We start from the raw sequence: 26,763 nt of genomic DNA, 5'->3' as shown, positions 1-26,763 counted from the left end.
AAATGTAGACATAGAATATTAGACCCAGTTAACCTTATATTTTAAATGTTTTTTATGCTGAGTTTCCTGCTAATTCACTGGACATATGACATTCTTGACAGCCTTAGGATGGAGAAAAAAATTACTGTTTCTTTTTTAGCTACTGATTTATATTATCATTTAATACATAAAAGAGAGCAGGACATGTTGGCTTCAAGTAGACTCTTGCCATTCTGAGGGATTGTATTCAAATGGACCTGTGGTAGTTAAATTTCATAGTGCACTCTAGCTTGCTGCTGTTAAAGGGAGATGAAGATGGAAATATCTCATTTGTCGCTTTCCTTTAGGTGTTTCTAATACTGTCTTGCACATACTAGACAATTAATAAATATAGGTTGAATTTGTTGGATTTGTTGAAATTCTTCCTTATAGCAGGGGCAGGGAAATGAGGAAAGGAAAAACTGAAAAACATACTTTGTTATTGTATTTTGCTGAATTAGAATTTGAAGTAAATTGCCTTCCAAATTTGTACTGAATCTTAACTCTGGTTTGACTTCCCCCTGGCACTTTTTTTTTTAGTGGTAATTTTAGTATAAGCAACTTTTGGCCTTGTTGGTCTTCCACATCATTTCTTGTCCTCTTTCCTATTTTCTGTCTCTGCTTTGCTGATCTTTAGATACTCTGTGCCTTCATTGTACTACATAAAATTCCCTATGACTTTCCAAAGTCCCATATCAACTGTGAGGTGTGTCCTCATTCTAAAATGTCCTTTTCCTACTGTCATCAGTTAGAATTCCCATTTTTTGAGGTTCTCTGGTTGATACAGTTAGGTGGAACAGTAAATAGAGCTCTGGGCCTGGATTCAGGAGAACCCGAGTTCAAATGTGGTCGTAGACACTCACTAGCTGAGGTTAATTCACTTAACCTCTTACTGTTTCAGTTTACTCATCTATAAAATGGGGATAATAGTACCTACCTCCTAGGGTTGTTGTGATGGTCAAATAAAATAATATTGTTATGTGCTTAGCATACTATCTGAAACATAGTAAGCATATATAAATGTTGGCTATTATTATTTGTATAGTTCTGATTATTATTACAGTTCTGATTATCTAATCAAAGTAAATCTTAGTGAAGGTATGAGTGAGGCTTATCTTTGATAGTGGACATTTGTACTTTTTTGCCCTGGTAACTTTAAGTGAATTACTGGTACATAGCATGCCTCTGGAGATACTTCTGAAATGAAAGATTTTTTTCTTTGTTTTTTTTTTAAAGTATCTCATCTACTCCTGCTGACCAAGTTTGTTTAGTAATAAAATACTTTTATTAGTATTACAACAGCACGCTTCTTACCTATGCTACCTTTGGAGTTTACAGTGTGCACTCACACAGAGCCTATGCTAGAAAGAAATAGCTTGAATTTGTAAAGTTTAAAGAAAAAACTGAATATTTGAAATTTCACATCAGAAATCCTTCATTGTGGCAATCATCTTTTGTGTGTATGTCTGTCTGTAAATTATTTTTAACTACATGTACATACAAATAGCTGTGTAAAGAAATTAACAAATGAACAAATTAAAAATATATGTTTACTATTTATTAAGCCACAAAGATTAGAGCTTAAAATCTAGAGGGGAGACATGTACACTTTGGAAGTAGTATTTCTAGTTTTAACTACCCAAGAAGATTCAAATTTTCAGGAAGGTTGAGGAATTTATGTTTATCTTTGCTTACAGGGAATATGGAGCCATTGATGATGTAGATATTGATCTGCATATTGATGTTAGCTTTCTTGATGTAAGTATCTATAATAGGTTTGGCAAACTTTAAAATATCATATTTGTCACTTTTTTTGAGCTTTGATTTTAGATGGTCACTCTGTTCACTTACATTGCTTCCTCATATAGTATGTTTTATTTTAAGATTTTAAAATATGTAACTTTACTCCTTTACATAGATTATGTGGCATTTGCTTTATCTTTCCTTGTTAAAATGACTTGTGGAGAAAAAACATACTGGCTGGTTTGAGTAATGAAAATCTGTACTTCTTTGCTGTGGTATCTTTTAATAGGTTCTGAAATTTATATGATAGTGTCACGGCATTTCTGTATATCTTAGGCTTTTGCTGTTTTACTGTGTAAGTGAAAAGCAAAGATTAAGAGTAATTTGTTTTTTCCTTGACAATGTAATAGGCTTTAATATTATTTGTAGGCTTTTGTGATTTTTATACCTCTTACCACATAGAATAAATACAGTTGTGTTTAAAAGGGGAAAAAAAGCAATATTCAAGGACTCTATCAGAAGGCTGCTAATTTTTTTTTTAATCTTATTTCAGGAAGAGATTGCTGTGGCTTGGGATGTGATTCGAACGGAGCCTATAATAGTACGACTGCACTGTTCACTTACACAATATTTAAATGGGCCAGGTTGGTCTGATTTCTTTATCTATTTCCTGTTTTTGAAGTGAGAATGAATAGTTTATGAGACAAGCAAATCCTACTCTGATTCAGTCTCTGAATGCTGGGTAACCACCTCGGTAATGCTGTTGATAAATGTTACGAGGTCTAAAGGTTAATGTACCGTAGGGTCACTGGAGTCAGATGTTTGTGGTACTTCACGATCTGGATTTTGAGGAGCCTCAGGTTTCTGCCATGAAACAGTTACTGTAATGCTTAATCATTTAGTTCTCTATGATTTTTTGGTTAGACAGGGTTGCATGTTTAGTTTTATTTTCTAGTAAATGTTCATAGTAAAAGGAATGCAATTCTTGTAACAGAGGATTCCAGCTTATAAATAAATGGCAAATAGGTCATTGATTTATTTTAGGCCTTCTTGACCTCTTGCATGTTTTACTTTTAGCCTCCAAGTTGGGCTAAACTTCCTTCCAATCTCAGTCCTCTTCATATAGCATTCATATTGCTTTCAGTGAGACAGTAAGCATTTATTAAGTGCCTATTATGTGCCAGGCACTGTACTAAGTGGTGTGGATACAGAAAGGCAAAAGAAAGTCCTAGTTCTCAGGAAGTTTGCAGTCTAATCAGAGAGACAACAGGAAAAACAATTATATACAATAGAGCTATTTTTATACAGGATAAATTGAAGGTAAAAAAACAGGATGAAGGTGCTAACATTAAGGGTGCTGGGAAAGGCTTCCTGTAAAAGGTGGGATTTTTATCTGGGACCTGGTGGAAGCCATGGAAGCCAGGAAGAAAGGGAACAGTCACTGAAATTAGCCTAGTCAGGAGGAACAGCTAAGAGGCCAGTGTCATTGAAGCGGGGCAAAATATGGGGGTGGGGATGGGAGTATGTGGCAGGGTAAGGTGTTCCAGAATACTGGAAAGGTTGGAGGGGCCCAGATTGTAAAGGGCTTTGAATCCCAAGTGAGGATTTAATATTTAATTCTAGAATTGATAGAGAGCTACTGGAATTTATCTAATAGGGGGCAGTGACATGGGCAATATCACCTAGCTATTATCTGATTTTTTTCCCTAGAAAATGAAGGGGTTCTAAATCCTACTAAACTATGCCGCCACCCCCCCCCCCGGTTCCTTATTGCCTATAAGATAAAAATTATAAGCCCAGAAATCACAGTCTTTCCCAGTCTAGCTCCAAACTACCTTTTCCCCCCTACCCTTTGGTCAGTGAAAATGTTTACTGATGTGCATAAATAAAAATCACTGTGTTTCCTACAAGCATTGTTAGTAAGTGAGTGCTTTGGTTATATTAGCATTTCTGTGTTAATGGACATTTGAAGAATCTATGTAAACCAACCCCTGGGCATCTGTCTACCCCCCCCAAAAAAAAATCCTGTCAGTCTTTGAGTACTATATAAATTATTTTTATTTGGCATATACTACTATGTATTTGTGCTACATAGTATTCACAAATACAGAAATTAATAGGTGTTAAATTCATAGTGTGTCATTTAGAAAATGATGATTAAGAACTAGTCTAATTTTACTTTGAAATACCTAAACAAAGCAAAATTAGGCTAGGTGATAGATTGGTACATATCATAAAATTAAAAATACTTGGGGAAAAGTCCCTCAAGAACACTATGGACATATATACTAATGAAATGCATTTTCTTTATCTAGCATCAGGACCTGAGATTTCTGTGAGATTTAATTGCCTTCTGTAATGTAACTCTTCACAATCTTGTTTGGGCATCAGTACAGTTTGGCGGCTATGTGGCTTTGGGGAAATTACTTTTTTTTCTGTTTTGTGACCTGGAAGAAGAGCTATTGGATTAGATAATCTCTAAGGCCCATTCTAACACTACAGTTGTATAATTCTTTCATGTATTTTTCTAATTTCTTGAACTTACCTATAATTGTAATCTATGTCCATCTTAGGGTAATGTATTCTATAGATTTATGGATCTCAGGGAACTTTTCTAACTTGATTTTTTTTTCTTCCTTAAACGTTAGGGGTTGGGATTGGGTTTTTAAATTTCTTTTTTGCTTCCTTTATCCTCCTTTAAAGCAGGCACAATATTGTATCTGTATTACATGATCAACACTTATTGATTTGTTATGGTTAATGCTTTCAGTATAAAGTCATGTTTGGTTTTTTTTTTGTCCAAAAATTCAACTTTGAGATTGTTTCTATTTCTGGATTCAGAATAGTATTTGATAAACAATTCCATCTGTACCCTGTTACACTTTGAAACTTTCTAGGTTGTATTCACTCTCAGTCTTCATTCTTCTAGACTAGGAGGTCTTAATCGAAGGCCATGAACTAAGATTTTGGTTTTTATTTTTAATATTTTGGTAACTATTCAATATAATTTTAATCTATATATTCTGTTTTTTGCATTTCAAAAAATGTTCTCAATAGGGTTCCATGACCCTAAGCAGTCATTCTAATGGATCCACATAAAAATTTAAGAACCTCTGCTCTTAGTAAAGAAAAGGTTTTGACAAAATCTCACACCAATTTCAATCAAAAATTCTGGAAACCAATTATTTGATTTTCTTACCTTAATATAGTAAATAATATGTATCTAAATTCAGGAACAAACATTATATATAAAAGAGTAAAAAATGTTCTAAATCATCAAGTGTAAAGCAAGGATGCCCATTATCACCATTGTTCCTTAAATATAATGTAATAAAACAGCAAAAAGAAATTGAGAGAATGAACATAGGCAGAGGAAATAAAATGAATAACTTTTTGCAGATCTGTTGATGTACTTAGAGAACTTTAATTACTTAACTAAAATTAATTGAAATAGTTAATATGAAAAACATTAGTTACTCATAGGTAGATCAACCCAGTATAATAAACATGACATCTAAATTAATTTACTTACTCTGTTCCCCACAAATTAAATTTCTGAAGAAATATTTCATTGAGCTAAAAACATAATCAAATTCATATGGATGAACAAAAGTTCAAGAATCTCAATGGTAATCTAAATGGTAATGGTAATCTCATTGGTAATGGTAATAATGAAATAAGTGAGAAGGAAGGGTGTCTATCATGAGCAGATCTCAACTGCAGAGCATTAACTATTAATTTAATTTGGTGAGAGAGAATTAGATATACTACATACAGAAACGTAGCTTGATGTTCATAAACCCAAACGTTGCAGCTACTGGAGGAAGGACTAATTATTTGAGGAAAATCTTTTGGAAAAACTCGTTCGCCTTCTGAGAAAAAAAAATGGATAAAGACCTAAGCCTTACACCATAAACCAAGATAAATTCTAAATGGTTATCTGACCTGGATGTAGAAGATGACATTATAACAAAATTAGAAGTTGAGAGGAAAATTTGCCTTATGGATCTATAGATTAGAGAAGATTTCATGACTAAACAGGCAATGGAGAGAATCACTTAAAATGGACAATTTGATTATATAAAATTAAAAAGGTTTTGCTCGTGCAAATCTCATGCAGTAAAAATTTGATTTTTTGGGAAAATATCAGTGACTTTTTCTGAGAAAGGTCTCTCTTTTCCTTGGTATATCAAGAACAGATTCTAATTTATATGACTATAGGACATCAAAGAAAGTAATCCAAGCTGTCAAAAAAAATACTCTAAATCATTAGTAATTAGATGAGTGCAAATTAAAGTAACATTGAGATTTGAGGTTTTGAGACTGGTAAAGAGGAAAGGAAAATGCAAATGTCATAAAGGCTGTGGAGAAGACTTGAGATACTAGTGCACTGTTACGAGAGATATCAGGTGGTCCAACCATTCTCAAAAACATTTTGAACTATGCCTCCAAATTTACTAAAATGCACATGTCTTTTGACATAGCTATATCACAAGTGAGTCTATACCTTCAAAGAAATCAAAGAAAGAGGAGGACTTACATTAAAAAAAATTTTTGTAGTTCTTTTTGTACAAAGTTGCAGAAATTTGAAACAACAAATGGGTTCCAGTGGGTCGTGGCTAAATTGGCTGTAGTATATGAATGTAATAGATTGTGCCATAGCAAATGATGAAATGATAAAAGTTTTTAAGGAAACTGAGAAGCTCCTTATGAATTGAAGCAGAGTGAACTGAGTAGAACTACAACAATTTTACAGTGATAGCATTGTGGACATCTTTGAAAGATTTCGAAGCTTTGATTGATGTAATGATAAACTATGAGTCCAAAAGAACGAGAATGAAATACATTGTTTACCTTACATTTAAAATGCAGAAAGAAATATATGTTTTAAAACATGGCCAATGTAGAAATGAATTTTTCCCCTAGAATACACAGCTGTGTGTCACATGCTTTATTTTTCTGTTTGTGTTTGCTCAATGGTAGGGGAGGAAGGGTAGTGAGATAAACATATGAACTTTTTAAAAAGGAGAAAAAAAGATCCCCCTTTTCAAATTTAAAGATCTTATAATTTCTTATTGTCCCAACAAGTCCAGATGTATTCCTGGCAGAGCTAAGAGGCTATTTTGAGTGCTTCATGTTTCTATCCTTGTATATTTACTCTTGTTAAGTCTTGAGTATGTTATACATTTTCTGTAGGGTGAAATGGTGTCTGTCCTGCACTCAATACTCATGGTATACTGAGTTCTTATATATCATTTGAGGACCCAGTCACCCACTGTTGAGGAGAGCTGGATCAACAAACAATTCCTAAGCTTTATTTTGGATGTTTACCCGGATGTTTGGATATTTAATTCTAAGTCAGGAAAAGAATCAGACAGTAAATATAACATTTTTGTATTTCTGCCCCCCAGGATCCAGACCCTGTCTATGTGAGCCTGTCCATTAAAAAAAATAAAATACTTGACATCCCTTTTGGGCATGACTCTTGGATTGAACTGTTGGCACCAGAGCAGAAGAATAGATTTATGACCTGTCAGTTCAATTCAACAAACATTTATTAAGTAGCTACTGTGTTCAGCTTGAGTGTCCCTGCTCTCATGGAGTATACAGTGGTAGTGGTTGGAGAGCATTTGGGTCTGAAGGGGATAGACCTCAGAATCCTATCTCACCATGGGTCTGTCTTCTCTTTTATCTTCTTATTTCATTCTTGTATGCTTTCCATTTGGATCAGATTCACAAATGGCCACTTTTGCCCTTAGTCCAGGGGTTGGTCCTTGGGACCTGTCTGGTCCAGGCGAGTCTTAAGAAGTCTGTTCTGTGTGTTGACCTTTCTTGAAGCACTGAATAATTTCTGTACAACAACTTCTGTGTCCTGTTCAGATTATAGGACTCTTAAGACATGATCATTTAAAATGGAAGAGAATTAAGGTTATGTTTTGCTTTTAAAATTTAAAGCATTAAGATTTTGATCTTGATCTTTTTCTTTTTCAGTGCCCACTGTGGATGTGTTTCAGATTTCCACAAAAGAAAGATTTGGATTGGGACATCAGTTGAAAAAGTAAGTTTATAAAAGAAACAAAACTAACATTTATGGGAAAGGATTTTATTAATGCTTGTTTTCTTTCTTGAAACCAGGAGAGGTTCTTGAGTAAGGGTGATTCTGTCATAAGGTCATCACTGTATAAGAACTTAAGAACACTTATGCACAAACACACACAGACACACACACACACACACACATACATATATACATATATGCATACACCTTTCCTCCCGTCTCTAAGAACCTCCTTTTCAAGAGCTTGGCTAGAACAGCTCTCTTTTGGTTCCCCATTCTTTTGAATATCTTGGGTTCTGAACTAGTGCCTAGTTTTATATAAACTTCTCCCACCAATACTAAGTATCTTAATCAAAAGCAATGTCTTACCTGTTTTTGTTCCAGTCACCCAGTTTTTTTTCAAGGGTTTGTCATACTTATTCCTAATTCTCTGTTTTTGTGTTTTTTTTTATAAAATGCAGGTGTTTATACCTTTTTTGGACCTCTGATTTCCTTAATTTAATTAGAATATGCTCTCAACTGATAAAGGCATAAAAGCATAGGATAACTGATGCATTAATTCAATGAAACTACACTATAATTTTATCAGTATGAGGAATTCCTGATGTGAAAACTCCTTTAAGTAATGCACAAAAAAATGCACAAAACTTATCTGTAATATACAATCTAGGGCAGAGGTGTCAAACATCCCCCTGAATCAGATTAAAATGTAATTGGAAAATGTCAAAATAAATAAAAATACCACATAGGAAAAATCAGGTTAATTTGTGGTTTTCTAAGTCAATATGCAGCCTTTAAGGCAGTTTGATACTTTCCAGTTGGGGCATGCAGTAAGAGGGCATGAACCTAGTTCTCCCTGATGCTGAGGCTCACTCGCTGGGCCCCATTGCCTTTTAGTCCATATTTAATGTATATTTTCAGTTTTGTAAATAATTCCCTTATTAATGGGAAATCCAAAGCTGGAAACTTTGGATATCTATAAAACAGAAACCTTCAAAGTGAGAAGACAAAAACTTAGAAATTGCTGTTAAAGTCATTCCTTTTATTTTGTAGGGGAGATTTTAAATCAGAGTCTATGGACTCTTGTACCCTCATACTTAACAAGTTTTATTTCAAACACCAATGAATTAGAAGTGGTAAGAGAGGTAGGCAGACTAATAGAGGTAAGCACTTTTGACAGCTTGATAGCAAAGAAATAAATAAAATTGTGTAGTAGCCATTGGCTCTTTAGTGTAAATACCATTAGCCCTATAAATCTTCAGATTCAAAGAACATTGTTTTACATCTGCCGTCATAGTAGACATGAATAATGGTGAGTTTGAATCATCACTCAAGTCACTGATGTCTGTCCCACATATATTGTTTACAAAAGAAAAAAAATGTGAATTTGGAACTCAAAATCTTATAAAAGTGAATGTTGAAAACTGTCTTTGCATGTAATTGCGGGGGGGGGGGAAGACTAAGGAAGATGTAGTGACTCACCCATAGTCATAGAAATAGTAATGGACAGGATTTGAACTTCAGGGTTCAGTGATTCTTCTTTCCACTTTACCACAAGACCTCAGAGCACTTTGGAACAGTATGTGAATGTGAACCAGTTAATATATAATAATATTTCTGCCATAAATAATTCAAAGAGAATGCCTCCTACTACTAACTCTAATCTTAACCCTAACCAACTCTAACCCTAACCCTCACCCTAACTCTTGACTTCAAATCCGGTGTTCTTTGCACTAAAATGTGCCATATCAAAAATAAATTGCTATTTAAGATATTAAAAAAGTGACCTGTGTTGCCAAGATTCTCATCTAAATGGCTGAAATATTTTTTTTCCAAAGAGGGATAAACATCATTGGTTTTTTGCCATTCACACATAGACTGTTTTGCTGATGCCAGAAAAGATTAGATGACATTCTCTTTGAATTATTTATGGCAGAAATATTATTATATATTTACTGCTTCACATTCACACACTGTTCCAAAGTGCTCTGAGGTCTTGTGGAAAGAAGAATCACTGAACCTTGAAGTCCCAAATCCTGAGCTTTGACCCTGGCTTTGCTACTAATCATTGTGATTCTGGACAAGTCCCCTCACCTCTCTGTGGTAAAGTTTCCTTACTTATAAAATGAATGTTGTACTACATCATTTCAAGTCCTTCCAATTCTTAAATTATAGGATTTTCCCTTTCATTTTATCTTCATGATATTATAGAGGAGGAAATAGTAGTACATAATAGGTTAATTGAATTTTTATGTGTCATATAACACATGAATGAGTACAGTAGCATGAAAACTCAGGAATCCATTCTTGTTTGCAACTATGTGATTGTTATGTCCTCTTTATAAACCTTCTGTTTTAGAATGTGTAGTGTATAGAAGATTATATAATAATTCTATGCTTTGTCTTTAGCATTGGTACTCTGTATAGGTGGAATAGGCAGCTACATAGTGTGATTGTAAAGTTGCTGAAATGTCCTTCCTCTCAATATGTCTACTTCAGCCACCTGGCCAGATGCCTGCATTTTTTTTTCCCATTAGTCACACTTTTGGGTTAAAAAGACTCTGGAGCCTTCTATTAAAATGCAAATGTAACTTAGGAATGGGGAACATATTAAGCTGTTTTCACTCCTTTACACTTTGGGTTATATTCATTTGTCAGTTAACAGGTTTTGTAACCTGGCCCTCAAAAAACCCAAGATAGGCAAGGTTGGATAGGAAAATGACATTTTAAAAAGTCATGAAATGAGTATGGTCTATTAAGACTCTGTATAAAGACAAAGAGCTTTTCATTCTCGAGGTGAGAAAAGGTATAAATTTCTGGCTGGTGGGTAGAAGGGAAATAAAATTCTACCTGCTTCAAAATTACTTAAGGTCTGCTCTACACATGGTGTTATTTTCACATCAAATCTTCTAAAATGATTTTCATGAAGGAGAGTATAATAGAATTGGGCATTTACTCTCATCTCATTATTGAAATGGAATTGATTCATTTCTTAGGCAATAAAACAAAGAAATTAGTGGCAAACTAAATCATATTCCCTGTAGTTTTTTTTTTTAAAAAGTTAATTAAATTTATTAAAAATATTATGTCATTCTAGTTGTACAACTACTGTTGATCCTGAAGGCTGTTCTGAAAGGACTTTATGCAATTGATTTGTTAGATACTTGTTATCCTTATTCTTTCATTCCTTTTTCTTTCCATCCTTCTGTTCTTCCTCCTTCACTCCCTTCTTTCTTTCTTCCCTCCCTCCCTTCTTTCCTTCCTCCCTCCCAATCTTGCTCCATTCTTCCTCCTTCCTTCCTTCCTTCCTTCCTTCCTTCCTTCCTTCTCTCTCTCTCTTTCTCTCTCTCTCTTTCTCTCTTCCATTCATCCCTCCCTGCCTTCCTCCCTCCTTCCTTCTGAGATGTTATAGCCATATTTACAGAAAGCTTTTGCCACATACCTGACTTAAAAAATACATCGTGTGGTCCTTAAGTAACAGCACTCTGAGGTTCGTGTTGCACTTCCACCAATGCAGAACTTTTCTATCAAAATAAAAATCTCACCTTGGAACTATGATGACAGAGCTTCTTTCAATTGACAGAATCATGCAGACATATGTTACACAACAGTGGAAACAGAGCAAAGAAAAATCCAACTGCACACACAATAAGAAGTTCTCAGAGAAGAAAGTGAAATCCCCTCTTCACATATTTTCTACCTTGCGCAGGTAACAGTTACAAAAGATGATAATAATACCATTTTCTTCTTTCTAATGGCAGTCTTTTTAATTTGTTCATTTCTCTTTTAATAACTGTCACTAACTTTATGCACTGAATCTCGCTCTTTCTCTTTCAACTTCATTTTACTAACTCTGATCACCTCTAACGTTCACAGGTATCTTTTTGGAGTTTATTTGTTACATATACAGTTTATTACCACTTCTCAGAATGTGTGCATGCAGTATTAAAATACTTACCTTTAATTTGGGACTGAATATGTATTATTTTGTTTAAATAACAGTTTATTTATCAGGAAAAGTTCTTTCATGTTCCTGAGAACACACAACTCCTGACTTAAATGTTCTAGTTCATTAGAAAACATGTTATATGCCAATGTTGAAAATACTCATTCAATTAAATTCAGTTTATTTATTTATTTATTTTGTGAGAGGAGCTCTTAACCATACAGGTAGTATCTGAATGATTTTTATGTCGACTGTGACCTGTAAAAATTCTCCTTTTTTTTTTTTTAAGGTCGCCGAGTTACCCTCCCCCAGGTTGTGGTAAAAGCAAATCCAAACTGAAACCAGAGCAAGATGGCATCTCCAAAAGTCACAAGCTGCTGCGAAGGACTTGTTCCAGCACAGTCAAGGCTGAGGACGTGTGTGGGACCAAGTCCCACAGGACCTTTGGCCGCTCCCTGTCCAGCGACCCCCGGGCTGAGCAGGCCGTGACTATTAAGTCGCACAAGCTGCTGAGCCGTCCCTGTGCTGCGGCTGTCAAACAGGAGGAGTGCATCACTCTAAAGCCTCATAAATTATTGACTCGATCGTGTTCTGGGGACCCTCGATGTGAGCACAACAGTACTCTGAAGCCCCACAAACTGCTGAGCAGATCTTACTCCAGTAACCTGAGAATGGAGGAGCTGGATGGGCTGAAGAGCCACAAGTTACTCAGCAAGTCTCAACACAGCGCCCCCAAATCGTCGTCCAAAACGGAGCTTTTCAAGGAACCCATTGCAGAGGGCAGGAGACTCTCTCTTACCTCAGGGCTTATTGGTATCTTAACACCCTCTACATCTTCATCGCCCCAGACTGCTGTGCGTAAATCTTTTTAATTTAAGACCGTTAAATAAAATGGTAGCCAAGGGTTCATGAGAAGGAGAATGGCAGAATGACTAAAGAGCTAGTCCCAAAGTCAGAAAAACTTAGGTTCAATGTCCCACCTCTGACATTGACTGGTAAATTTGGATTAAGTTATTTAAGTTCTCACTGCCCTCAGGTAACTTTCAAAAACCATGAGTTGCAGAAAAAAATACATGGGCATTGGTAGAGTAAGTTGATCAACTAGAGCGTTCTACATTGATAAAATCTGTGGTCTGATGTCCCTCACTCGCCTCTTTCAACAGACAAAAAGATGGGGACAGGTTAAAGGCATATATGGCAACTATAGGCAATAGAATTTTTTTGGACGGGGTCGGGGGGAGGAATGGGGTTGCCTAAAACACTGGTACCAAGGTTTTGGATTGGGTTTCCAAAAGAAAAGTGCAACTATTCATTTGGGATTTATACACATTGCCTCTGTCATGGAAATGTGTGAAAAGGAGCTCCATTAATACCAATTGTGGTAATATGTTGAATACTTGATAAAAGAAAACCTTCCCTTTTGATGTTATAACATAAAATTATTTAACTTCTAATCCTCTCTTCTGACTTTTGTTTTATGGTTAAATTTTAGAGACAGATCCCTTCTCGTCAAGCTTAATAGTGAGGCTATATCTGAGTAGTATTTCTCATATATATATATTTATAGATAGATAGATAGATAGATATGTGTGTGTGTGTGTATATATATATACATATATATATATATATATGTATATATGCATGCAATATTTAAATTATCACTGCAAAGTTATGCTCCAGGTCCAGATTATGAGATAATTAGCTGATAATGAGGCCACTTTGCTACTTTAGTAACTTAAACCCTTCTGGATGAAATTCAAGACATACCAGCCTCAGACCAAATTTATTTTTTTCAAAAAAGGGCAGAGCAAAATTAATATTTGTTGTTTGTAAAGAGGTATTGAGCGGTATTGAAAAAAGCCAGCTAGATGGTAACAGTGCTTGAAATTTGGACAGCTCATCTTTTTGAGTTCAAATCTAGCCTCAGATACTTAGTAGCTATGTGACCCTGTGACCCTAGGCAAGTCATTTAATGCTGTTTGCCTCAGTTTCGTCATCTGTAAATGATCTGGAGATGGAAATGGCAAACCACTCCAGTATCTTTGCTGAGAGAACTCTAAATGGGGTCATGAAGAGTCAGACACGATTGAAACAACAAAGTGATATACAAGCCATTTCTGTTACTGTCACTGACAAAATGGTGTCCAATTGGAATCAAAGGAGCATGTTTTACTCTTACTAGGCCAATTAAGTTTTCTTTAACATTAATTGTTGATATTATTAAGATCTCTTTTAGCACTGACATTCTCAGATTCTGTGAATCCTTTTTATAAGTAATATTAGAAACTAGAAATGCCAGAATGTGTACCTAATGAGAAAGAGAGAATACTTGTTTTCAGCTACTTGTTTTTCAGTAATTTTATAAATGTAATGCATGCACATTACCACTTCAAATCAAAAACAGTGTTTAATTCTTGTTTATTTATGAAAACTTCCTTCTGTCCATTGTACATTTATGCCAGTGTTCTTAAAGGATGCATCTTATAAAAATGTGTTTGGGGTGAGATGGGCAAAGTTATTTTGGATATAGTCAACAATAATCCTTTTTCATACATAAGTAAGATATTTTCAGAGACACAGAAGGGAAGGGGGTGTGAAAGACAACATTCAAAGAGCAGTAGTGCCATTCTCAGCATCTACACAATCTGTTTTTTATAAGCAGATTCATAGATTTCAGTGAGAATCATGACAAATAATATGGAGCAAGATGTCTAGTTACAGTCATCTAACTAGAGTGAGAAGTTGAATTGGGATAAAATAATCAGGGAGACAAATCATGCTACCCTTTCTACTAGAAGACATTGAGAAACTAAGCAAACTGACATTTTTATTTGGGAAATGAGAGCAGTGATGGCAGAGACAATGAGGAATTGGGGAACCATAGAATGAATGAAGAAATAGCAAAATCTTGTTTTTGTGCTTTTTGGTTTAAAGTTCCAATTCATGAAAGCATAGAAAACTATCACTAGATTCATGGTTTTCAAGAAAATGTCAGTTTTTTTAAAATTTATAACTGTTTTCTTCAAGTGTGCTCTTTTTTCTATTTATAGCCAAATTATAATGCAAAATGCATTCCAGTACGAGACCGAGGTTTTCTTATACAGGTATGATAGAATATTCCATGTATTATTGAAATAGTTTAGCTCTGTATCTGCCCTTTAATCATATGTAAGTAGAACTTGCTATTTTCATTTCTATTTTCCTTAGACAATTGAGTTTGCTGAGCAGCGGATACCTGTTCTAAATGAATACTGTGTAGTCTGTGATGAACCCCATGTGTTTCAAAATGGCCCAATGTTAAGGGTAAGTTTTCATGTCTAGAAATTTTACTTTTAATTGAATAAACAAATGAAGAAACGTTAAAAACAAAAGATGATTACTTTTAGCATACGAACAATATATATTCCCAATTATATGTTGTTTGTGCTAAAGAGAATGGTAATGACCTAAAAAATTTCATCTCACTAGTCAACAGAGAGTAGATCAGATACTAATGAAAGCATTCTTTCTGGATCTAATGCATAGGTAACTTCCTAGAAACACTAAAGCTTAGTAAATAAAGAAACAGCTAAAGTGATATAGGATGTGTAACTTGAAGGAAAAGAATAGGGTATTGATAAATTGCTGGCATTTTTGTAGATAAAAAATGCCAGATATTTTCAGACATGAAAGCTACATTGTGATCGGCTTTTGGGGAATAATTTTGCTGTGTTTTTTCTTTTCCAACATGTGCTGATGTGTATCTGTGATATTTTGATATTATACATACCTATGCCTCTTTAACCTTTTCTATAATTCAGTATGTCAGTAAGCACTATTAAGCAAATTAATAAATCCGTAAGTATTTATTTAGTGCCATTTAGTGTGCTAGACTCTGGTGATGCGAAAAGAGGCAAAAAACTGCCTCTGCCCTCAAGGAGCTCACAATCTAATAGGTTGGGGTTGGGGGGGCAGAGTGGAAATAAAAATTATGCATGCACAGTTATATGCAATATAAATAGGAAATGATTAACAGAGGGAAGACACTAGGATTGAGTGTTTAGGAAAAGCATCTTGTGGAAGATATGATTTTTGTTGCAATTTAAAGGAAGCCAAGAAAAGATGAGGAGGAGAAAGAACATTCTAGGCTTGGGGAACAATGTGAGAAAATTCCTGGATCCAAAAAATGTCTGTCTGTCTATCTGTCTGTCTCTTTTTTGCTGGAGGTCAAAGTGTAGCTTGGTCTCTACAGTGGTGTCCCAGCCACTTTGTGTTAATTTTTGAGACTGTTAATTTTATTCGACTGTTTGGTAATGGGGGGGTGGGGGGGGAGCTAGTCTGATTTCCAGAATTTTACAAAATTGGCTTTAGATCTTGAATGAGTAATTTGTCTAGAAAAGTGACAAACAATTCTATAGGAAATAGAATTGAGCTGTCTTAAAGAGGTGACCTTCTAGGATCAAAATATGTGAGGTATAGGTGCTTTATCTGTTTGGTCCCATTCGGTTGCTGTTTTTTAATTTTCATTCTGAGATGACAAGATTGATAAATTGGTTTGAGGCCTCTAAAAAAAAAACAACTGCAAAATATTGTGCTGGTGGTGTGTTCTTTTCAGGTTTATTACTTGACAAGCAAATGAAATTTCATCCCCTAGTTGGAGATTAAAATCTCTGATGTGAAATAAATCTTTTACTTTCTTCACCAACACTCTATACTCTATCTGTATCTGAGGGCTCTGTTTTTCTTTTAGTTTCTGTGCTCTCATCCTTTCTCTTCTATGATGTTACTGCTAATTTTAAGCATTTTAGATGAACAGGTGCCTGTGGTTCTGTGACAGGGGAAGGATTTAGAGTTAGAGTTTGCTGTCGCAGCAAAGAGGAGTTTATTGACAGTATCTATTCATGCCTCATACTTGAAGTAGGGCATATCTCTCCCTCCCTTTCCCCCCCAACACACACACACACACACACACACACACACACACACACTCTCTCTCTCTCTCTCTCTCTCTCTCTCTCTGTCTCTCCCCCCCCCTCCCCATACAAAGGGTGTGCTCTAAGCTTTCAATATCAATACAAGGACATTACATCTACATTATGTCATTCAAACAGAAATCCTCCCATAACCTGGGTAGTGTTGCATCTCCACCCCTACACTAATCTCTCTTAAAGCAAGAATCCCTAAATAATCAGGCATGCTATATTTGGAGCAGTCTCCAGAGAAATGCCTGTCAGCCTGTTAGGACTTTCACTGAAATTGTAGAGACTTTAACTCTAGCTTGAGGCTGTGGAATATGGAAAACCAGCCTTTACTCCACTCTTATTCTGCTTTCAGAGTACGAGTGAGACTCAGGGCCTTTTTGAAAATCAATCAGAGGTAGCAGTTGGGAAAGAAAAAATATTTTCTCCCCAGTGCTATTCTCTTTTCCCAGAAATAGGCCCTTTCCTAGTGCCAAACTGCTATTCACTTTTTATTTCTTAATTTTTTTTTCTTTCCATACTCCAAAGGTTCTAATACTTGACGAAACAGAAGCTCATTGTTTTTAGTTAACACCTTACTTTGAGCACTAGTCAAGGAAATCAGTTCCCTAGAATGTGGAAAACAGATCTTTGTTCATCTACAGAATAAGCTTAGTTTTTTCCATGATGACCTCAAATGGTAAAAGTCATTTTAAAGTTTTCTCACATATTTTGAATATGTATTACAACTGCCGTGGAGCTCAGGCAACTATTCAGAAGTGTCAGAGTTGTTTTTTTGTTTTTTTTTGTTTTTCATTTTGGAGCAGTGTTTTTTGGTTAAAAGTTGTGGGAGAGCAACAAAGGAATGGGACGTCCTTCAAAAGTGTTTCTTTCTTTGGAAAAGGAGGGACTAAAACAGAATACCCATACAAAGCTCTGGTGCTAATAAGAAATGTTGAGAATTTTTGCTCATTTAATGATGATTATATACAGTTTCAAATGTTTATAAAATGGATGCATGACTGTCATCAGAGAAATAAATAGCAAGGAGGGGAATTGGGAGAATCAGAGATATCTGAACAAGATTCTTATTCTATTGGCAATTTTAATCTTTCTACAAGGTGGCATCCAATAGATTGGATAGATCTTAACTCCACATTCTTGCTTGGACATGGGCAAGAGTTATATAAGATTGGACAGAAAAGTTATGATGTGAATTTTTTGAGGCAACATCCGCATGGAAAGACACAGATCTGTTAGGTTAATGAAATATTATTTTATGACATTATTCCTTATATCCACTGCAACTCATACTAGTCACTTGCCACTGCTAATGCCAATGATGATGAAGTTATTTCAGAATCCTGTCTCAGGCATTTGCTAGCTGTTTGAGCTAACGTCCCTTCTAGTTCTACAGTTATGATCTATACATCTGTGTTTTCTTTACTTTAGACCTGAGCCTCTTTTTATGTTAAGAATGAGAAATAAAACTATGTTTTTCCAGCTGTATATTTTGCAAAAGAAAAGCCAAGATTTTAGATTAAATGAAACAGCAAAGATTTTCTTTACACACACATAATATACATATAGCACAGGAGTATGTGTATTGTGTGTGTGTAAACAGAAACATGTTTATTTAAATAGGAATTTATCTATACATATTCATATATAATGTTTGAAAAAAAGGAATTTATCTATACATATTCATATATAATGTTTGAAAAAAAATTTTCAAATATCAGCCATATTTTTTTAAATGGACAACCTATAGAAATAAGTTTTCTAGTTGTGCAATTTATTGAACTCTACTTCTAGCTCATGAGTAAGGCCTCATTAAGGAAGATCAACAACAAATGTGAACTTTCCTAGCCATCAAATTCTTAAATTGGTTTAAGTGTTCTAAAAAGTTTTGTGATAGTCTTTTACTCTCAATACATGCCTCCTTACTCTGCTGTGCAGATTATTTCCCTTCTCAATAGATAGTACCAGGGTTGGGGGCCTTTTGACTCAGAAAACTCAGGAAAAGTGCTCCCTACTCTGTGCACGGTTCCCTGCTGTTTAATATGTTGAGGTAAATGGCCCATATATACAAGAATATTTATAGAAGCACTGTTTGTTGTTGGGATAAAACAACAAACAGAAGCCAAATAGTTACCCATCAGTTTCAAAGTGGTTGAGCAAATTTTGGCATATGAATGAAAAAGAATTTTATTATGCCATAAGAAATGACAAATATGAATGATTTAGAGAAATTAAAAAGATTATCTGCCTATCATCTATCTCTGTATATCTGTCTGTCTTCAACGTTGTATGAAAAACAAGAGTTAACTTGTCTTATGAAGGGCTGAAGAGAAGTTGAGATGAAAGTCTTTGGTGTTATGCTTCAAAGGTCTGGAAGGGTGGTGGGTACCAAAATCTTCCTACCTTACCCATTCCCACCTTATGACTAAGAAAATAGCTCAACCTCATTGTTCTTATTTCAGCGTTCCATGTCCATACTTGGTGATGTCAAACATTAAATTTTGTTACTGCAACAATCAGAATAAAGGCTTGATGATTTTAAGGAATTTTATTTTATTTATTTATTTATTTATTTATTGGTAATTGGGGTTAAGTGACTTGCCCAAGGTCACACAGCTAGATTTTTTTTAAGGAATTTTAAAATGAAAAGAAGACTTGATCACTTTCTTCTGGCATTTCATTTCCTTCATTTGCTTGTAAATGCTTCTCCAAAAGAGTGGTTACATGCTATACCTTCATGCACAATAAGGAAGGGAACAGGAAATCTACACACAAAATTTTTTGTCCAGAATAAATTTACTAAAGGATGTTAGATACATCAGGATGGTGGTGGACATAAAATACTTTTGTCCTCTGAGACCATATTTGGCAAGTTTTCCACCTTTCCCTTTTTATATAGGTACCATCTCTGTTGTATATTAGTGATGATCTCACCTTTCTGAGGTTCCATTCAAGGTGTGATTTGTTACCTTTTTCTTTAGATTGTTGTTTGGGAATCTAGCATAATTGGAAGAGAATGATGAGAGTATGGGACTGAAACATCTTCTCATTTACTCAAGGTTAGCTGACAAGGAGGGTATAGAGGATCTTTTCTGTGACACCAAATGTTATGGGACAATATGGATTCAGATAGAGAATTATATGTGAGATTATTGTTGGGAAAAGAGTGAAAGCTTCCCCACTTAAGAGGTAAAAGGAAAAAGAAAAGAACAATTGATATATAATACATTCCAGTTGTCTAGCAAGTGACAAGAGAATGGTTCTCTAGAGGGAGAGAAAAGGTATAAACTTCTAATACACAAAAAAATTTTTAGGGGGTGCAATTAAGGCCTTAGTTATTAATGTAGGTAGCTGTAGATGAATGTATCCTTGCATGTATCCTATTAATTTATATTCCTCACAATGAGAAAGAATAACATTTGTAATCACAAGATTCTCAGAAGCCCAACCACATATATATATATATATATATATATATATATATATATATATATATATATATATATATATATATAAAAATAAGGGTGGGGGAGAACTCTAGAGACTAGCCATTATGTAAATCACTGCAGGAATTAGTTTTTCTCCCTATAGCAGTCATCCATGTTATTTTCATCCAGCTGAGACAATCAAGCTTAGAACTCATGCATAAGAGTGAATTTTATCCGGTTGAAGATTTTTTTTTAGTTACTTTTGCTATTGCTTCTGCCAGATGCACAGAACTCCTAAGATTCTATGCTGTGACCTTCCATTCACTATTATCTTAACCCTCTTATTCCTTCAATAGATGGTTTTCACTGTTAAATTATAAGCTCCCTGAGGGCTTGGACTGTCTTGGGAGTCTTTTTCTATCTCCGGTGCTTAGCATTTTGCCTGGCACATATCAGGTGCTTGATGAATATTTATTGATTCACTAACTGAATGACCTTCTCCAGTGGAGCATCATTCTTCTTTTCCAAGTCTTATACAGACTCAGCTTTTCATTTAATCATAGGAGAGTGATCAGTATCTGTCTAGAAAAAGTGAGTGTGAACCAAGCAATTTCCAAAAGGACCCTGAGTATGTCACTGACCATATATAAACTCCTGTATTACCAGGCAGCTGATGTTTCTCTTCAGAATAGAGTTCTAGCTTCTTCTGTCTAGTATTAGAAAGTTTTTACCTCTGTCTTGAGAATCATCTCACTAGCCAAGGTCTGTTGCTTCTTCATTATCTTATCTTTAGCTTATCCTTAAGCTCCAACTTTGGAACTCCTTGTGATCCAGTGAGAACGGGAAACCCAGCAGAAGATATCAAATTATGAAAAGTCAAATCTTCTTAAGTAATGATATAGCCTCTGTACATTGTTTTGTGAGCGTTAAGGCATGATATCAATATCAGCTGCTATTATTTATAAGATATATAATAGTAGCCCATTATTATGTATATTCTAAACCATTTTATTATTATGTATATTCTAAACATTTTATAGATATGCTGTTATGCTTTTAAAGATAGGCTAGTGCTATAAAAAAACTATCAGTAACTGTGCTTTTATGGGTACATCAATACAATATTTTAAAATGCTGGCACTTTTTATGTTGGATTGGAATTCTAACTTTAATACTCTTTGAATTACTCCACATGTGAGATTAAAAAACAGGTTGTCATTTATCATCTATTTGTCTTCTGTCTTTTCTTTTATCAATTTGTTGAATGTTTCTATCAAGAGCTGTGTTAAGAGATCATTTTGAATTATATTAAGAAAGAAGTATTTAATTTTTGTCATTCCGATATTTTTAGTAATATAAAGAGGAGTTTCTGATATACTTCAGAAAGCTTAAATACTGTTTACTTAAAATTCCTTTTTTAAAGTCATGCTTCAATTTATTTCATTATAATAAACATTTTTGGGGCAGCTAGGTAGTGCAGTGGATAGAGCACTATCCCAGGAGTCAGGAGGACCTGAGTTCAAATGTGGCCTCAGATACATAACACTTACTGGCTGTGTGACTATGGGCAAGTCACTTAACTCCAATTGCCTCAACAAAAAAAAAAAAATATGTGTGTGTGTGTGTGTGTGTGTGTGTGTGTGTATAAAATAAACATTTTTAAGTCCCCCTGTATTTCAAGGACTCATCAGTTGTTGGAGATACAAAGCAAAAAACAAAATAGTCTCTGTTCTTAAGGAGCTTATATTCTACTAGGAGTAGAAGAGGAGAGGGGTAAACAATAAAGCAACACAAAAAAATAGTTACTGAAAAGTGAATATGAAATATACAGAACAAAAACCAATGATTGGTATTGGTTCATAATATTGTTCACCTACATAATCCTGACCATTGGTGAGATCACTATTGAATTCTGTCTAAAATAAGAAGCAGCGTGATAATGGTGGATAGAGCCCAGGACTTGGAGGCAGGAAACTTTGTATTGAAGGCCTGTTGTGTGATGAGTAAGTTATCTCCTTATACATTTAATGTATAGTAATAGTCAGGAGGATCTATTCATGTTAAAAGAAAAAGTATTAACCGGAGTCTGTGAAAATTAGTCTTGGATCTTATGGATTAATGATTAGATGGCAAAGTCAGATACTTTAATAATGTAATATTAATGATGGAGTTATTTCAGAAATGCCAAGATAGTGCAGTTGCTTTATTGCAAAGTTTTAAAATGAATTAATAAATAATTTACAAAATTGTGTATAATACTTAAGCATTGTATTAAATTCTGTGTAATAAAATGTGTTATTTGCATGTTTGGTTTGTCTGTAATGGCCATTAAAGTAACTGCCCTTTTTTCAATAGCTTCTGTGGTTTCCCTAGAGATAATCAAAGTTCACAGAGGGCAAGGGCAGAGCAAAATCTATGAAATTAATTACAGTGGTTCAGTAGGGAACATTAGTCCCAAAGAGCTTCCGATATTGTCCTCAAAGAGATATCTAGTATTGACCATCTAAAATGAGGGTGTTTTAAGTTGAGAAATTTCTGCTAGAGTGCCATCTTGTGTTGCAATTTTGAACTTCTGCCCGTAAGGAATTTTAGTTAATGAACAATAAAAGGTTGATATGCTAGTCAAAAAAGACTGGATACTTTATCTCAAATATATGCAATTCAGATCCTGATTAGTCATCTTATTTACAGAATAGCCCTTGAGAACAAGAATTGCAATGTGATTTTTCTTACAGAATCTCATTTGAAAAGAGTTGATAATTTATTAAATATTCATAGCATCCATGGATCAGAATTAATGACACATTTAAAGGATAGCAAGATCATGTTGCTAAATACTCTGTACATTAAAAAAAAAAGTTCAATGTGATGACACAAAGGTTCTTGTTTTAAAAAAAATAAAGCAGGGATCTTGATCCATTGGAAAGAGATATCTTGTGTTAGAGGACTTTGGTTCAAATCCAGCGTCTACTACTTACTTCTGGTGTGATCACAGTCTAATCACTTAATCTTTCTGGACCTGTCTGAAAAATGGGAGGGTCAATCTAGATAACTTCTACGATTTCTTTCCATACTTGTGATCTTAGTATGATATTAAGACATACAAGGCAGCTGGGTGACATAGTAGAAAGAGTACTACGCGGTGTAATTTCTTACTAAGTGTAAATCCGACCTCAAACATTTAATAACTGTGTGACCCTGGGCAATTCTCTTACCCTCTTTAAGCTCCAGTTTCCTTATCTATAGAATGGAGATAATTAATAATAGTGCCTACCTAACAGGGTTTTTGTGAGGATTTGGTGAGATAGCATGTGTCAAGAACTTATTAAACCTTAAAACACTGTATAAATGCTAGGTATTATTACTTCAGAGCTTCTCCTAATGATAAAGGGAAGTAAAAAATGGAAAAGAGGATCACTGACACATTTAGACAAATGCACACAAGAAAAGAGAAGGAAAGTCTGGGAAACACAGAAGAGCATATCTACTTTGAAAACTAAAGTGTTGATTTTATTTATTTTTATAGAGTACTTTTTGGAAAACCAAGCAATACATAGTACAGATTCACAGCTTCTTGTTCTACTTCGTATGTGGGCATGCTCATTTTACTTGATCTTTTATGTTCAGATTTAAACAACTAATGAATTAAAATAAATACTATACTTACATCATGAAATGGATTATAAATTATAGAACTATGTTGAATAGAAAAAGGGGAAATTTGACTTAAAAGAATGAAGCAAAATTATCTAGTAAGGGGTAAAAGGGAGAAAAAAAGTTATAGTTAAACTTTGTGGAACCATTTATTGACTAAACTCAAGTAGAATTGGGCCAACATGAGCAAGACAATGGTTTCCTGAAATTAGGTAAGAATGGATGCTTATGATTGGGAGTAAAATAGAAAAGGCCATGTAAGGCTGGCTTTCATGACTTCTTTAAGGTTTAGTTGGAGGTGTTTTATAAATTTATACATTGAAATATAATTTGATAATGAATGAAATATTTTTATAGTAATTGACTAAGGGCATCAAACCAAAATTTTAAAAAAATGCATTTCAATTTTTTTCCCCAGAATATCACGTCAAGTCTTTTCTTCATCTTCCTTCTAAATAAACAGTATAATCACATATAAGTTTGTGTATACTGTGGATTAGAACATGCCCTCTGAAAGATCAGTGTAGATACTAAAAAGCCTAATGTTACAATTACCTAAATAAGAGGTTGTTAATGATAAAAAGGATGTGTGTGTTTGTATGTGTTAACATGCATGTAATGTATCCAATTATGAACCTTGGTTGTATAGCTCTATTTTATTCATTCCCACAGTCCTGTCAGGAAGACAGTTAAGCTTTGTGTTCACATTGTAGTTATATTGGAATGTGAGTTGAATTACAGCCATAAATGACCCCTTTAGTATATACTTAGGATTCCGGGAATCTTCCATGAAATTTACTTTTCTAATAGTTGCTTTCATAAAACTTAAAAACCAATGCAAATCAATCAGAGTTGGATATTATACTAATTCAAGTTGTTACTAATCTGAATTTTGTTACTTGGAAACAAAATTAAATATCAAAAGTAAATATAGTAATTTATTTCAGATCATTTGTCTTACTGTTTTATCTCTATAGCCCAGGAGCCAAATCAGTTTTTGGCCTGGAGTTAAGAAATTTTACATTTTAATTACAAAAATGTCAAAACCATTCTTAGCTCATGAGTGTGGGAGGGATGGGTGGAAAGAGTTGGCGCAGGAACCATGGTTTTTCAACCTCTGACCAAAAATGTGAATTTATATGTAACGGTTTTTTTTTTTTAGTATTCCAGTATGTATATAGGTACATATATACAAACCTAAATATATGTGTAAAAATAAATAGTGTGAAAGTAAATGTAATTGATATATCCAAACTTATAATACTGTCCACTCAATCTTCATGCATGGTATATTCATATTTATGATCTTAAACTCTTAAACAGAAACCTCATAGATTTCATTGCATTTCAGAATTGATAAACTTTAGTAGCATAAGAAATACTCAACCCCCAAAACATAATTACTAATGTTTTCCCTGGATCTCTTCCTGACCAATGACTATTCTGCTTTATGCCTCGGACAGTTGAAATAGTAAAGTCTCGTACAATTAATGATTTCCACAGTCTGCCTTCTGATTATTTTAGTATTTATTTGGTTTATAGTAGGTGCATGATAAATTAAGGAAAAGAGAAAAAATTAAGCTACTGTCACTGGGGTAATTGATGGGTGGTTGGGGAAGTGTTCACATGAAATTAGGAAGGAGGACAGATAAGGTGATGGTAAAAGGAAGTTGGGGGGAATAGCACAACCTACTGGTATTGAGTATGTTGAAACATTTGTATGGTGATTCTCCTTAGATTGAAAACATTTATTGTGTCTGGATGACAAATTTAGTCCTTTCACTTAATTTCAGGTGGGTTTTTTTTTCCCTCAGAAACTTCTTACACTAAAACAAAGCATAGCTCCGGAAGGACAGAGGACACATTTTTTTTTATGCTTCAGACTCAAAGAAAGTCAGGAATCTTGATAGTTGGTGAGCTAGTATTGAGGATAGGAGTGTTTCCATCATTTCCCACTGTTTATGTGAATGAGTAAGTCATCCTCTGGAACAAGTAAGCATAAGAACATTGGCAATAACTAATGCCTTTTGTCTGGGGTGCAGTGGCTCAGGGAATTGGATTATGTCAGGCTTCATCTGCTGCCTAATGCAATGTAACTTAGGGGATGAGATAAATCACATGCATGACACTGTATTAGGCTTGAAAGATGATCACTCTTCCAAAGTAATCACAAAGTGAATATTTCAATGCTGTAGATTTCAGGAGGTTATTGAAGTCAAAATTTGTTGCAGCAAATTCAGTCTGCTTTCATAAGTGATATAAAAAGTGATTGGGTTCATGCCCATTCTTTGCCAATAAAGTTGCTTTCTTAAAGATGGCACTCTTGTAAAAAAAACATAACAACAACAACCATATTTGCTTGTCACTTTTTTTTAGATTTATAATACTTTCTTTTGTTGTTTTCACTGGTTAAGTTTTTGCATAGTAACATGGAAGAAAAAAGGAAAACCCAAGGAACTCTGTGTTTTAGGAAGTAGTGGCATATCTATCAGTATTTTTTTTAATTTGTTGATAAAATTAGTTCATTTGTACAAATTAAGGTGTAAAAATCTGATTTATTTTATGTTCAACTCCCTATTATAGTAATGAAAACCTTAGTAGTCACTGTTTAGTCAACTATTCACAAAATCAAATTAGTACAAGTTCTATAAAGTCATAACAAAAATAGTAGAAATAAAAATTGAAAAAAACTATAAACTATAAAAAAGTTTATATTGTACATTCTATGGAGTAGTGCAAAATGAGCTTAACTTTTCAAAAAATCAAGAATATTGTAATTTGTTATGTTTTGTTTTATAGCCTACCGTGTGTGAACGTGAGCTATGCGTATTTGCTTTCAAACTCTTGGAGTAATGAATGAAGCTGCTGATGAAATAGCAACTGGGGCTCAGGTAAGCATATGTGATGCTAATTATCTTCTTGATTCATTCTTAATTTTTATTAGTCTACAATTTCAGA

At 34.3% G+C, this 26,763-nt stretch overlaps 1 protein-coding gene across 1 annotated transcript in view; it reads left to right on the top strand.

The window, feature by feature from the left end:
* Nucleotides 1-26,763, top strand: part of PARP8 (poly(ADP-ribose) polymerase family member 8) — a 217,081-nt gene that overhangs the window by 152,930 nt on the left and 37,388 nt on the right. Inside the window, 9 exon segments of the mRNA XM_020996772.2 lie at nucleotides 1,716-1,776; nucleotides 2,315-2,405; nucleotides 7,753-7,819; nucleotides 11,403-11,528; nucleotides 12,055-12,619; nucleotides 14,816-14,869; nucleotides 14,973-15,068; nucleotides 26,605-26,635; nucleotides 26,638-26,696. Coding sequence (XP_020852431.1) covers nucleotides 1,716-1,776; nucleotides 2,315-2,405; nucleotides 7,753-7,819; nucleotides 11,403-11,528; nucleotides 12,055-12,619; nucleotides 14,816-14,869; nucleotides 14,973-15,068; nucleotides 26,605-26,635; nucleotides 26,638-26,696 — 1,150 coding nt within the window.

Source organism: Phascolarctos cinereus, unplaced genomic scaffold, assembly GCF_003287225.1.
Source record: "Phascolarctos cinereus isolate Bilbo 61053 unplaced genomic scaffold, phaCin_HiC Scaffold_4;HRSCAF=312, whole genome shotgun sequence".
Lineage (NCBI taxonomy): Eukaryota > Metazoa > Chordata > Mammalia > Diprotodontia > Phascolarctidae > Phascolarctos > Phascolarctos cinereus.
The sequence above is the reverse complement of the archived record's forward strand: the minus strand, read 5'-3'. Positions and strand labels throughout refer to the sequence as shown.